Source organism: Cygnus atratus, chromosome 6 (genome assembly GCF_013377495.2).
Source record: "Cygnus atratus isolate AKBS03 ecotype Queensland, Australia chromosome 6, CAtr_DNAZoo_HiC_assembly, whole genome shotgun sequence".
Lineage (NCBI taxonomy): Eukaryota > Metazoa > Chordata > Aves > Anseriformes > Anatidae > Cygnus > Cygnus atratus.
This window is the reverse complement of record NC_066367.1, coordinates 35799480-35813201: the sequence shown is the minus strand read 5'-3', so window position 1 is coordinate 35813201 and position 13722 is coordinate 35799480. Positions and strand designations below refer to the sequence as shown.

At 40.4% G+C, this 13722-nt stretch overlaps 1 protein-coding gene across 1 annotated transcript in view; it reads right to left on the bottom strand.

Moving 5' to 3' along the window:
- The window catches only part of KYNU (kynureninase), a 52854-nt gene extending 39862 nt beyond the window's left edge, over nucleotides 1-12992 (bottom strand). The window contains exons 1-3 of the mRNA XM_035556096.1: nucleotides 12809-12992; nucleotides 7547-7667; nucleotides 912-994 (exon numbers count right to left, since the gene is read on the bottom strand). Of these exons, the coding sequence (XP_035411989.1) occupies nucleotides 912-994; nucleotides 7547-7667; nucleotides 12809-12977 (373 nt within the window). The 5' untranslated portion in view covers nucleotides 12978-12992. The remainder of the gene's footprint in view (nucleotides 1-911; nucleotides 995-7546; nucleotides 7668-12808) is intronic.
- Nucleotides 12993-13722: the final 730 nt, after the last annotated feature.

The following is a 13722-nucleotide window of genomic DNA, read 5'->3' as shown; positions in this document are numbered from 1 at the left end:
CAGAAGGCATAAATGAACAAATGATAACATGGTTTATATGGTCAGTATTGACAGTTACCCTCAAGAGATAAATGGAAATATTGGCCAAATCTTACTAGAATCTACTAACCTAGCCTTGACAACAGCTGTAAGGGTTGGGAAGAGAAAGGATCTGTGGAAGTCTATGCCAGCAACATTTCTCTTCCCCTTTTAATAGGGAGAAGTCTGAAGGAAATCCCAACGAAAGATTATTTCAGCAACTGCATACAGGTCAAAGCAAGAGGTGATGGAGGAAATTTGCATTCAAACTCAGGCAATTGCTTTTGTGGCTGGCAAACTCACCAGGAGAAGTCTCCAGGGCTACTTTTCAATCTCCAGAATAACCAGCTGCATTTACTGCCCACATCCTGCAGCACGCAGGCTCCTCGAGGAGTACAGCAGGGTAATGGGAACTTACAAATAGCAGGTCCTGCCCCAATTATCTGCTTCATTGACATAAGCAGCTCTCAAATATGAGGCTAGATTTAAGTGATGAAGAAACGAGGAAAAGCAGAAAATGTCTAGGTAGAAATCATTTTTCAAAAGGGAAAGTTCATTGGTTCACTTCCAGGAGAGAGGCTGAGAATCTGTAATGCCAAGTGCCCTTTAAAAGGGCTTCACGTGTTAGACCAAGTGGTTTACGATGCTCCAAGAAACCCTTTGCTGCAATTAGTTTCTTGATATGCATATGCTCATATATTATTACCTACATTTATCTCCTAAATCACTTACAGACTTAAAATGTTATGCCACATACTAGGCAGTCAGAAAAATTACTTTGGCACAAAAAATACAAGGAATTAATTTCTGCTTGCAAAGTATCAGGACTTTCCATCTTAAAATAAGTTTGTTTCCATTTCTAGAGAAAGGTTTTTCATGTAGTTCACACCTACCAACCAGATCAGCCATCAGGTCCACGATGCACTCATCTGCCAAAGCCCATGGGCGCTGACCATTGAAATGGCCATGAACACCTCTGAAAGAGAAGAGGCAAGAGATGAAAACAGATGTTGCTTCCTTGGGATCAGTCCTAAGAAATGTAATTGATTTGGATAGCCCACATTTGGAGGAGGAAGACTCATCAAAACTGAGCACATGGCTATTATTATAGCAATTAGAACATAGATATTTAGATAAACTAACAAATTAAAAACATTTACTGGTTTCCTACAGGTTTTTCAATTACTGGAAAACTATTTTGATGCCAAAATTCCTCTAGAAATCCCTTAAAGTTACAGGAGATTTTCCCTGGCAGTGTCTGCACGGTGCAGGGAGCCCTGGGAAGGGGCAGGCAGGGACAGGGCATGGTCTTGCCCCATGCAGGACAGCACCCATGAACCCAGCTGTAATCACCCTAGAGTTGCACCTCCTGCATTTCTTTCTAGTTGATCATCATCACTGCAGAGGATAGTAGGCTTCAACACTGCCTTCCTCCCAGACATATGTATTTCTCGTCCAACAGTTTGTCACCCAAATCTCCTGTCTGAGCTCACCCTTCTGCATAAAGCAGCAGGTACTTCATGTGCATTCAGGGAAGCACCTGCCCAAGCAGAGCTGTGCATTAATTTTTATTGCTTTCACTCTCCCTGACAAATTATTCTAGATCTGTGTGTGTTTAAACCTTTTTGTTTTAACAGAGTGCATTTTAAAACTTTATTTTGCAAACTGTTCCCATCTGTAGTGGATAATATTGACACCTTAGACATGAATGCACCACTACTCTGGAGAGACAGATGTATACATTCAGTTCTGGATTAACTGCTCCGATTTTTATTTTTTTGCTTCAAATGTGATAGAAGTAAACTTCTAAAGTAGCCACCATGCATACAAAAATAAAAAGTTGCAGAGTTTCTTAAATATACTGTAGATAGAGTACAGATTTAAATGCAAATGAAGGCAGATTGAGAAAAGTAATAATGGTGCTAATCCAGGGGAACATCGCTCTAGGCTTCCATCTCACACTGGATGATTTTGATATTTGCTGAGCACCACAGGGTACCTGCCAGGCTGCATGTGAACCAAGTATAAAGCTGCTTCAAAAAGGGACTACACTAGTAGGAAACTGGGTAGAAATTAAAAAGAGCCCTAGAAGCTGTTATGAGAGAAAGAAAATGGACAAGTAACAAACCTTTTAAGGAGGAACAAGCCCACATACTCACTCAAAATAAGACTTCTGGCAGATTAAGACAGGAAAAAGGATGGCATGCATGGCTGACATGCTTTAACTTTCCCATGCTTTAGCCTATTCAGAAGATTTTTATCCACTTAACTTTCCTGCATCAGGCAGAATTTTGTTCTATATCCCACAAATAACCTGGATGCCTTTACAGTCAGGCTCTGACTAACTTGTGCATAACTCACACCTCTTAGAGATAACAGCAGAAGAACCACAGCCCTGAAGAAAATACAAACTGCTGCCAAAAGTGCAATTTGTTTTAACCATTTTATGATTATCCTTGTGAAACACTTTTTTTTTGGAATAGCTACTATTTAGGCCAATAGCTGAAGAGAAACACACATACAACTGAACCTCTTGCAGATAAAATACTGTCTTGCTATATTCAACAAGTTTAATCCTCCACTGATGAAGAGGCCCACCTCAGTCCTTAATTTGGATAAGGTCACAGTACAGCAGCTGACTGCTTTTCTCAGTTTCAGAATTACTCTGATGAGATCTTGAGAGCAGAAAGCAGGCAGTATGAAATAGCACTCATTTACAAGAACATTTTGTAGACGAGGAGCAAAGGCTGGGTAGGGGGAGAAAATGCTCTTCCTAGCTTCTCCAATCAGGATGTGATGCTACTGCTTTCCCTGAAGACAGCGGTATGTGTTTCACAAACAGCAAGACATTTATTGCTAATTTCCCTTCTTATCCTTAACTGTAATATAGTGATTAGGGGACTTAGGGATAATGCAGACAGTTAAAGAAAAAGGATTTTTGGTGACTCCCAGCCCAAGGGGACCTGTTTTTTTCTGAAAGAGGATAGCGAACATAAGATGGGAAAAAGAAGCCCTAACTACCTATGGGATTCTCTTTCATTAGCTTTCTCTGATTTTATAGCCATTAGTGTCCTCCTAATGGGAATTTACTGGTGAAAGCTGTCTCTACCAAAACACAAGACTAACAATTTCAGAATAAATTTCCAAGTTTTCATGAAAACAGATATGAGATTTCAGGCATGAGAATATTTTATTTTGAGAAGAAAACATGAAAAATTAAGTATAGTGAAAGAGGATAGAGACAGCATTAATTATTATTCATATTATTATTATGGCACATCTTACAGCTTGCCTCCCTCTTGATGGCCAATATAAATGCCAAGAGACAAAAATTATTGCAGCTAAAATGGTAGTTAAAGGCATATTCTTGGACCCTTTTTTTTATTTTAATCACATGAAACTCTGTAGCCTTTGCTGATAGCACAATACATCCTATTACACTTAGGTTGTAAAATTCTATGCTCTGCCTCAGAGAATTTATCTCTGTATATTATGCCACCCCTCTCTCAGCTCTGGTAGGCACTGGGGGTAATAATCTTTAAGGACAACTTCAGTGCTTCTGGCACTCCCCTCAGACACGAGGAGCTTACCTTTCATTTTGTTTCCACTGCACCCTAGATAGTAAGAGAGATTTAAGTCAAGGCCCTTAAATTAATGGATACAAAACATGGCCCATCAAATCATAAAGCATCATACAAACAGAACTATTTCTTGAACTACTGAGAGAATTTCTTATTCTGCAAATTAATTTTTAGTCAGTTACCATTTTATTTTCAATTTGGCAAGAAATCACAATGCCACATTTTATTTTCTGAGGCCTGGTTGATGTAAAGCTCACTAGGGGAGCTAGAAACACATTTTCTCATATGATCCTAGGTTTCAAAGGAGGTAACAAAAGGGATTTAAATTAATTGCCAGCTTCAGGAATCTTCTGTGCTCATCCAAATCTTGTTCAAGTGGAAATTTCCTTCTTGCTCCTTTGCCAAAAGTGATGCAAGATATTTAAGGAGCCAACACAAACCCTTAACCTTCATGATGGTCTTAAGAAAAAAAAGTAAAAGAAAGGAAGACATGTACAAGGAACAAGAACTGTATGGAGCAGTAGATTGAAGGAAAAACTAAAAAAACCAAGGTATTAAAGCATACATTTACAGCTCTAACATGCAATCTGCTGAAATGCACAAAGCAGATGACTCCTGCAGAATGGCAGAAGTGGGTCTGCCTGAGCCCCACCAAGCTGCATTCCTGTTTGCAAGGCTGTTATATCCTGCAGGCACATAGAACCAAAGATACCTTTTGGTGCACTGAAAACAGCCTTTTGCTACTGCAGGTGCTATATTGCAAAGCCCTCCTTAGACTTGGATTTTTTTCTACTCTACTTGTACCGGAAGGTTGCTACCAGATTGCTTCAGTGCTTTGAAGTATATATATTTAGGTTCTAGCCTAAATACATTAATTTCCAGTTTATATTTACTATACCAGCATATTAAATAACGTGGTTCCTTTTCTCTCTCCTGTGTTTACCTCACAATACATTTGCAGAGAGCAGCTATTTTGCCTTTCAGTCTTCATTCTGCTCAACTGAACAAGGCTAATCCTCAGAACTTCCCCATCACAGGTTCTCCCCTCCCCAGTCACCCTTCCAGCCCTTCACAAGCACGGAGCTGTGCTGCAGCAGGCTGCCTTCTGGTTTCACAGTGCCACTTTAATGAGTTACTGCAGCGGGCAACGTCTCGCACTTCCGAGTATGTTTGCACGCAATAATGATTCTATAAAATACATTAATTGTGTAAACAATTCTGACAGAGAAAAGGGAAAACAAGACACTGCAAAGCATCTACTGGCCTTTATCCAACTAGGCAAGTAACCTGAACCTTGGTCTTTTAGATTTAAGAAAAAAAAAAAGACTGTTACTGACTTTAGGCTAAGCAGAAAGGAGACAAATCATCTTTTTGCCCCTGTTCAAGAAATCTTGGATTTAGCAGAAATCAAAACAGGAAAAAAAGGATGAAGCCTCAAAGGCTCTTTTTAGATCTCCGCTAAGAACGCCAGAGGCTTGAATCTGTAGTCTCTATACATTAACATAAAAGAGGAGACCAAGAAACATGCCAAGAAAGAATCCCAGAACAGAACAGGTACGCGGTAGTCAGATGTACGAGAAGAAAGCTATAACCCTCCATTTGAACTGTGTGTGTGAGGAAGACTGTGATGCTGCGAGAGGGAACACAACAAGAGGAAAAAAACACATGAAAAGGCCTCTTCCCCTGCAGGCCTTGCTCTAATGAGTTACAGCCATCAGCACCCAGAGCTGGAGCTACGAGCTTCCCTGCCCTTGCCGACAGCTCCCAGATAATCTTCCCTTTCACTCCTGCTATCAGCTATAAGTGGTGAAAACAGCTTAAACTGACAATATAGTGGCTGTTTGAGACGAGTCCCATGACACAACAAACAAATTGGTTTATCGCCTTTTCTAAGAGACAGAATCTATATCATTGCTGACTTGAAGGATGTGTCTAATTCATATGCCATTTCTTAGATACTCGCTACTTATTTATCCAAGCCACAGCCATTAAATTCCACGCTGCCAACATACAAGGCATTGAACAGGCTTCAGCTAGTAACACCTACCTTCTGCCCTTGGTGACCAGAATAAAAGCAACTATGTGTTCCAGCTACCTATTCCTCCACAGCCCCTGGCACCTGATCCTTTGTCCCTGCCCACATCAGCTTCTTTATACATAAATTGCTCTGTTCAGGTTTACCTTGACCTTACCCTGACTTTCTCAGTTGCTTTAGGTGCACCTGCAGCTAGCAGGGTTTTGTGAATTTTATTTCATTTTATTTATTTTAAGCTTTGATATATTCCGTGTAATCTGTTGGGATTTGAGCTGTATTTTTGGCAAACAGCCTTCCTAGGTTTGCTCCCTCTCTTCTGATGGTTAGAAATCATGCTCAGCCATATTTCCCCCTTGAATACAGCTACTGAAGGCACGTTTGGTCTTCTGGAGAAAGATGCTGCTTACCCTTTTCTTTCAAGTTTTTCTTTTTTTTTTTTTTTTTTTTTAATAATGGGGGGTGGAATTATGCTTCACTGTAGCAAAGGCAAACATAAGAATGGAAGCAAACCAATAAAAAGGTACAGTGAGGGAGCTGAAATATGTTTGCACTCCCAGTGCATCACTAACAGATAAGACTTATCTGACTTTTAGCTTTTGAAAGAACTCAGCTATTTCCCTGATAAAGTACGATAATCATACAGAAGTGGACAGGGTTGCAATTTTTTCAAATGACTAGAGAAACTGCAGTGCCGTGCTGAATGAATAACCAGAAGGAAAGTATGTTTCCCAAACTTCAAATTCACTCCCATTCATTCTCAACCTTCTTCTCACTTATAAGAAAATAAGCAATAAATAAGGAATAGTAAACCACTTTTATTAACCCACAGCATCTATATATTAACAAGTAAAACAGCAGCTACAAAGTTTTCACATTTACAACAGGCAGCCTCCATCTACATCATTTCTCCTCGAACACAGCTGCCCAGCGAGCAGGATTAGCTTTTCCCCTTCTGCCTCCACATATTTCCTCTGCTTTCTCACCATGAAATCACATAGGTTCCACTCACATCCCATACCCTGTAATGTATTCTTCTTCCCCAGCTCACTCACTCATCTGGGTGTTATTTTCCTTTCCTGCCTTCAGCTCCCTGGTTTCTAGTTATTTTTTCTTCTCCCCACTCCAGCTGCTCAGACAGGTGTTGATACCTCAAAGCACAGACTCTACATTTTAAAAAAAGTATAATGTAAGAAAATGCAGACATACGGGGGGGGAAGCTTCTAAAAGTCCCTCATTTGAAGTGACAAAGTCCTTTTCCTATAAGGGACACTGCTGAAAGGTATCTCGTCCTCCTGGCTCTCTTACTTCAGCCCTGCTCAGCAGAGCTTGTTGCAATCCACACTCAGCTCCTTGCAGAGATGCTCCTGATGAGACAGCGATGCTTCTTTCTAAATAAAGTGAACTTGTCAGGCATAAACTTGGTTAAAGAGGAGCTGGTAATCTGCCAGCAGCACCACTTGTGCTCCGTGCCATTTCAAGGGAAGCCAGCCCCACCACAACACCCACAAAGTGAATCACAAGCGGTTAAAATATGAATTAGAAAAATCACAGGGCCTGAAACTGAATCATGTTCAGCAGCAAGCAGCACTAACCAAGTGAGTTTGTGCATCTTGTGTATAAACACATGCAGCAATTGAAGGGGATGGTTAAACTGCACAAGCCCTCCAGAGGAGCCAAAACAGAGCTGCCTGGTGCAGCACAGGTTATCAAAGTTGGAAGTTTCTTTGCTACTTTTACTGCTCATACCTTCAAAGGAGATTTAAATAGTGCTATGGAAACACTGAACATGTTTTACTGCTGGGTCGGGATGGGTTTAACACTCTACTTGAGCCATTCTGAGGCAGACCCCAAAATAAAACACAGCCCTTCTCTGAAGCATGGGTTGGTATTTCACACACCACAGCACACTCACGTTCGAGCCCACTTGCCCAGTTCCTCATCCAGGTAAGTTTTCACTCGTTTTGGCTGGAGCCCAAGAGAATTGCCAGCGAAGTATATGCAGCTCTCATCTCCATTCACCAGGGTCAGGTCAGCTGTGGAGGAAAACCACAGAAACATGAGTGGGCATGAGCACAGGAGGGAATGCACCCACCCAGAGCTGCCTGCTCCAGAGCACCCCAGGGTGCCGTGGGCCCCACGTGCAAACAGAGGGGCCACATCCTGACCTTCCCCACAGGACACCGTCCAAGTGACCTCATGAAAAGGGTCCAAGAAGGAATACAAATGTGGAAGCATTTATTTCTGCTGCACTTCCGCAATTTTTGGCCAAGTCCATCTATATCTATTTTGGAACTAATGTGAGTTCAGGCAGCATTAAATCCCCAGGTCTCTGGGGCTGCACAGGAAGCAGCCACTGGCACTGATTTTGTCAGGTTCATAACCAGTGGTAAGTGAAGAGGGAGCAGTTCCCTGACCAGACCATCCACTTTTCTTCCATCATCAATATACTCCTACTTCAGGTCGTGAAACTACTTGAATTGTGCCTTTAATAAAAGCTAAGACTAGGTAAATCTGTGTCTTTCATGTAAGATCTACCTGCATGATTAAACTGCTATTTAGAAAAATGTAGTCATTGCACAGAATATTTTAAGGCAGTCTCAAAAGTTCTCGTCTTGTCAGCATATATTGTGGGCTGTACTTCATGTCATCATCTGAGGAGGAGGAAATCTACGTTGACAAATCCTTTCAATGATTAGGAGAAAAGCAAGGCGCTGGAAATTTATAAATAATAGCTCTAGTGAGGTTCTGAACAATCTAATTACCCCGTGTCATCATCTATCAATCCAAACACTGCCTTTTCCTATTATTTCTCATGTTTGAGAATCTTAGAGGGACAAATGATGGTGACCTTCTAGTAGTAGCAAGTAATTTATATTCATCTACACATGTACTTACAAAACCCTAAAAGCTAACATTACATGTATTTTTGGTAAACATAGCTGATATATCTCAGATCAGATGAATGAATATCTTAATATACATGCTAGGATCAAACAAGATTGCATTTCTGTCAGAAAAATGTTATGTTAGAGCTGCAGAAAAATAGATTAGATGCCTGGAAGAGGTGTCTTACTCTTTCACACGAACAATTACCAACATCACTGAACTTCACCAGAAACACATTTTTCAAAAGTATAGACAACTTAGGTAATTTCTTAATTAAAGCTTTAGAAGCTTTTAAAAAGCATAAGTCAGAGAGCAATTTCAGCCTAATCTGTATAACAGATACTATGTCTGTTTTTCATCCAGATTTTAATATGAATGAAAGCAGAGAGGTATAAATATTATTCATGCTCCTAAATTGGTTCTATTAACAGCTCTTTCCCTATCAAGAAATGCAACAATACTGTCTCATTGGGAATAGAGAGAAGGATCTTTGCTCAAGAATTCAGAGCTCTAAATCTCACTAACACTCTTTATATTCCAAGCAAGCATTAAATAAAGGTAAGGAATTATAAGTCAGCTTTTTTTGCACCACAGTCCTCTCCAGATAACACCTCTTGGGTTACTGCTAAAGAAGGCCAGCATCATTTCTTTAACAAAGTGTGTTTTTCTACTTTTACATCTATTTGGATTTTTTTTTGGGGGGGGGGGGGGGGGGGGGGGGGGGGGCACACTATCAACTCTATACCAGGCTGTAATCTTTTCCTTTTCACAAAAGGCTGCTTATTTCATCCTCTATAACATCATTAAAAGACTCATTCTGAACCACTGCTGTTTCTCAAACTATTCTTTTTTCTTCTTACAGCATCTTCATCATTTCACACCTTCTCCTGACCAGCATTTCACTGCATTTGAAAAACCTCCACTGTCATTGTGCTTCCTTTTTTTTTTTTTTTTTTTTTTTTTTACAATCATGCATTCATATTAAGATTAGTTATCTTCCCCAATTTACCCTCATTTCTCATGAAAGTGGCCATTTTTATTTCTGGTGGAACTGTGGTTGACATACAAGATGCACAGTTTTCAAATAAAAACAAGCACAACTGATGAAATAAAGGTTGGCATACAACAAACAGGAGATAATTACTGAAACATGTCCTTAAAGTATGTTGTCAGAAATATTCGGTCCAAAAATGGACAATATACAGTGTTTTCATTAACCAGAAAGAACTAAATCTGCTTATACATTACCTGAATCCTATCCCCTACTGAAGGCTGAAAGATCACCTCTTCCACATCTTCCTATTCCCTTCCTACTCCCAAGTCCTCCAAAAAGAGAGACAGATTTACCCTATCTCTTCAGGGAAACATAGCTCAACGCTTGCACCCTGGGACATCTCTTTAGTCCCAAGAAACCCAAATGATACTCAATTCCTTTATAAAATGACAGAACACAAGCCACAGCCTTAGTCAGATTGGTGATTTGGCACCTGACTGCAATCTAGTCATTCCTACCTCCTTCCCCATGCAAGAAAAAGCATCAACAAGACTTTGTTATCATTTCTCTGAGCTAACCATGTGAATGTTTCACTAGATCACCCTCTGTCATCTTTTCCTATTTGCTCACCTGTGCCTTGTCCCTCAGGCTCACCCATAAAAGCACAAGGATTTGCCAGGGAGTTAGTCTGCTGGTTGTTTCTACCTGATTAATGTAACAAACAGTATGGAAAACTGTGACAGCTGATAAAATTAAACTATTATAATGACTTTCTAAATATTTTTAATGTACATAATCTTGCATGTCTCCTATGGATGTTCTTATCTGATTGTTGTAAGGCTTAATTTTAACGCCCCATTGTAGCATTTTATGTAAATATATAAAGAATATTTGATGGCTAATCTCTGTAATGACGTTTATCTTAAGCACGTTATCTAGGATTTGTTCCTGTGCTAAGATAAACGTCATGAGATATCTCTCTACTCCATAGACACACAATGTAAATATATATATTTTCACACCCCTGCTGTTTTTCAGCAGGGAAGCTGTTCCTATTGACAGCTGAAGTAATGAAAACTGAAACAGGGAAAAAAGAAGAGGAAAAACTGTCAATTTGGGAACCCAAGAATGATGGGTTCTCTATGCTGTTCAACTGGAATTACTCAATAGGCTGCTGATCTTCACTAGAAGACATCTATGGTCTCGGGTCTATGTATTACAGTAACTGGGGTAAGAAATACAGTCTTTTGGTCTGAATATTATGGTAATTGAAAAACGATTATCATGGAGGTTGGAACGGATGCAGTAAACACTGTCATAAGGTATAAAACCTCTATGTACATCTCAGAAGAAAGATCTTTTAATTTGAAGCTGCTGAAACACTACACTGGTAAGTGAGCTTCCATAATCTTGAGACTCATGACATGTTGCAGTCAAGGACATAGCTTCAGTTCAGATGCATTTGTTGAGCTGGTCTGTAACAGAGCAGCCAGAACACACATAGCAGCATGAGGACCACTCAGACTGCCTTCTAGCATTTTCCAGCTCAGGAGGGACATAAGATCCTGTTCCTACACTGCACTGGAGACCACGCTCCAGCAGCACAGTGGCAGCTGAAGTGGTACGAGTACAGAATAATCATACCTAAACTTAGGGGGGAGTTTGGGAAACCCTCTTAATCTGACTGGTAAAAACCACATCTTGGCAGACAGGCTGAGAGCACCTACTTCAAGCAGGGGAAGCATCTAGGTTAAATATTTGTGAAGTGCCCAGCTCTGCTCTGAATAATATAAATAGCAAAACTCAATGATTTAAACATGGAAAAAGATAAGCCAATACCACCAGTACATAGACAACTATGATTTATCACCTCCCTATCCTAAGGACATGAGCAGACTGCATTCCCAGCATTCATCATTGCCTTCAGCATCTCCATGCAAGGCAAAGATACTTTCAGAAAGTGTCCAGGAATTCAGGCAATTGACACTTTTTTGTCACAGATCTTTTGCAAAATAACTTGGTGAGTGGAACTGTAAATTTCTCAAGTTCCATCAGCACTGTCCCTTTTCAGAAAAAGGGAAACAATTTTACCTGGTTCTACTAGAAAAAGAAAATATTTTGCAAGAAAGATATATGCTATTTTTCCTTATTTTTTGATAGAAGCTTTCTGCCAAGGTGGAAAAGGAGCAATTATGCCTATGCATGTTTACCACCTAAGGAAATATGTCATTTCTACAGGCACGGTTTTGTTCCCCATGTGCTCAACATGTGAGCTGAAAATAAACCCAGATGGTACTTGGAAAGCAGAGCTGAGCCAAAGATCACAACACCTTTGGAGGTAGATGCTTCCACCAGGTTTCCCTGGTTTAGGCCAGACACAGCAGCAACAGGAGCAGCGGGTACAAAAGCCATCAGCAACATCACCCAGCACAGCACCAGGACACACAAACATGGAAATGTTTTGTATTTTTCTCTCTGCTAGGACTACTGATATGAAGCAAAAGCTTCCCTCTTGGCTTGCCCCAGCTGCTCAGCTCCCTGCACAGCAGGTCCTCTCAGTTACCTGATCAAAGGTGCCCCTGCTCCCACACCCAGGCTCCTCAGAACAACCTACACACCAGGAATGAGTCAGAAAAATGTAGGGGATATTTCACATGGCTACATTGAAGCACGTACAGTTATCTTTTTGTAGGCAATGCATGAGGAAAGTCGGAAAGCGATCTTCAAATAAAGGTTTCATTATGAATTATTTGCTCAGATCAATTATTTGTTCTAAGGCACAGTCTTCCATTTGGCCTCAGGAAGAAAATCTCAGCTACCAGCAATAAGGCATAAATGTTAATATAATATATGTACCGTCTCTTTCATTAACTAAAATAATTGTAACTAGATAGGTAATACCAAACTATATTATAGTTCAGCACAGTTGCTTCCTTGGTATAAGCTGTAAGCAACATTGCCGTTTCAAGCCATTAGATAGAAATGCTTCTGCCTATAATTTTCAATCAGTCACTATATTGTTCAAAGCAGCTGACTGACAGCATAAGCACCATGCAAGTACTGTATCCTCACATTTTATTCAGGAAGGGAATGAGAGCATAAAGCTTTTGGTACTAGAATAAGTTGATGGATTGATTTAGTAACACCAGGGACATACTGTGCTCAGATATGACTGCAATTGCTCAATTATCTCATAAGTGACAATGATTTCCAATGATTTGTGATAAACATATGCAGAAGATGAGAACCTCTCCCCCTCCCCCCACACCATCCCACTGTAATTATAATTCTCACTTGGAGGCAGATCCTTGACTTTTGGGATGCAGAAGCATTCACGAAGATGCTTTAACTCATCTTCTTCATCTAAGTGAAAAGCCAGTTTCTTGTCTGCTGGACTGCATCCTAGCCGCAAGGCAGTTTGTTCTAAAATGGTTGCTGGTAGCACAGGGGAAGATGGATCCATTTTCAGGTCATTCAATTTCACCTTAAAATGAGAAGTGCCACAGTTTAACTTCTACAGTATGCATATTCACGAGTGGCTGATAAGCAGTCGCTAAAGCTGCATCACTCAAGATCCCACATTTTCTTGATTTAAAGTTTTTAACAAGTATTCGAATAGAACATTAAAATATTTGAATAGAACAGTAAAACTGATCAATTCAAGTAAATACATAGCAACATATTGCTGTAACCAAAGTGGCCCCGCCCCCCCCCCCCCCCCCCAAATATATTGCTATTCCCTTTTGGAGCCATATCAGCAGCCTCTCAGTTCTGCCGCCAGACCACCAAACACCAAAGCATCATTCACCATTTCAGGTTCTCAAAGCCAGAGGCAGTACTGTTTCTGCAGTCTGTGCTCCTAAAGCTAGCAGGTGCACTACTACACTGAAAGTTGCTTCCAGCCTCTTTCAGCTTTTCTTCCTTACCAAATAGTACGGGATATCTGTGCTCACATATGGGGGTAGAGCAGGGAGGATACAGATAGCAAAGGCATCCTTAGAAATGCAGCTTTCAAGACCAGGATCTTAAAATATTTTAAGTCTAGCCACACCAAGTATGCTGGGCTTTTAGCTCCTTCATCCCCAGAAAGGGGGAAAGCCCAAGTCAAGCTACAAGCACAAACTCTACTTGCTAAAAGAATACCCCCAAAATAACTTCAGAGTTTACAAGCTCATTAATCCTTGTAGAAACTTAGTTCTGTGAGTATA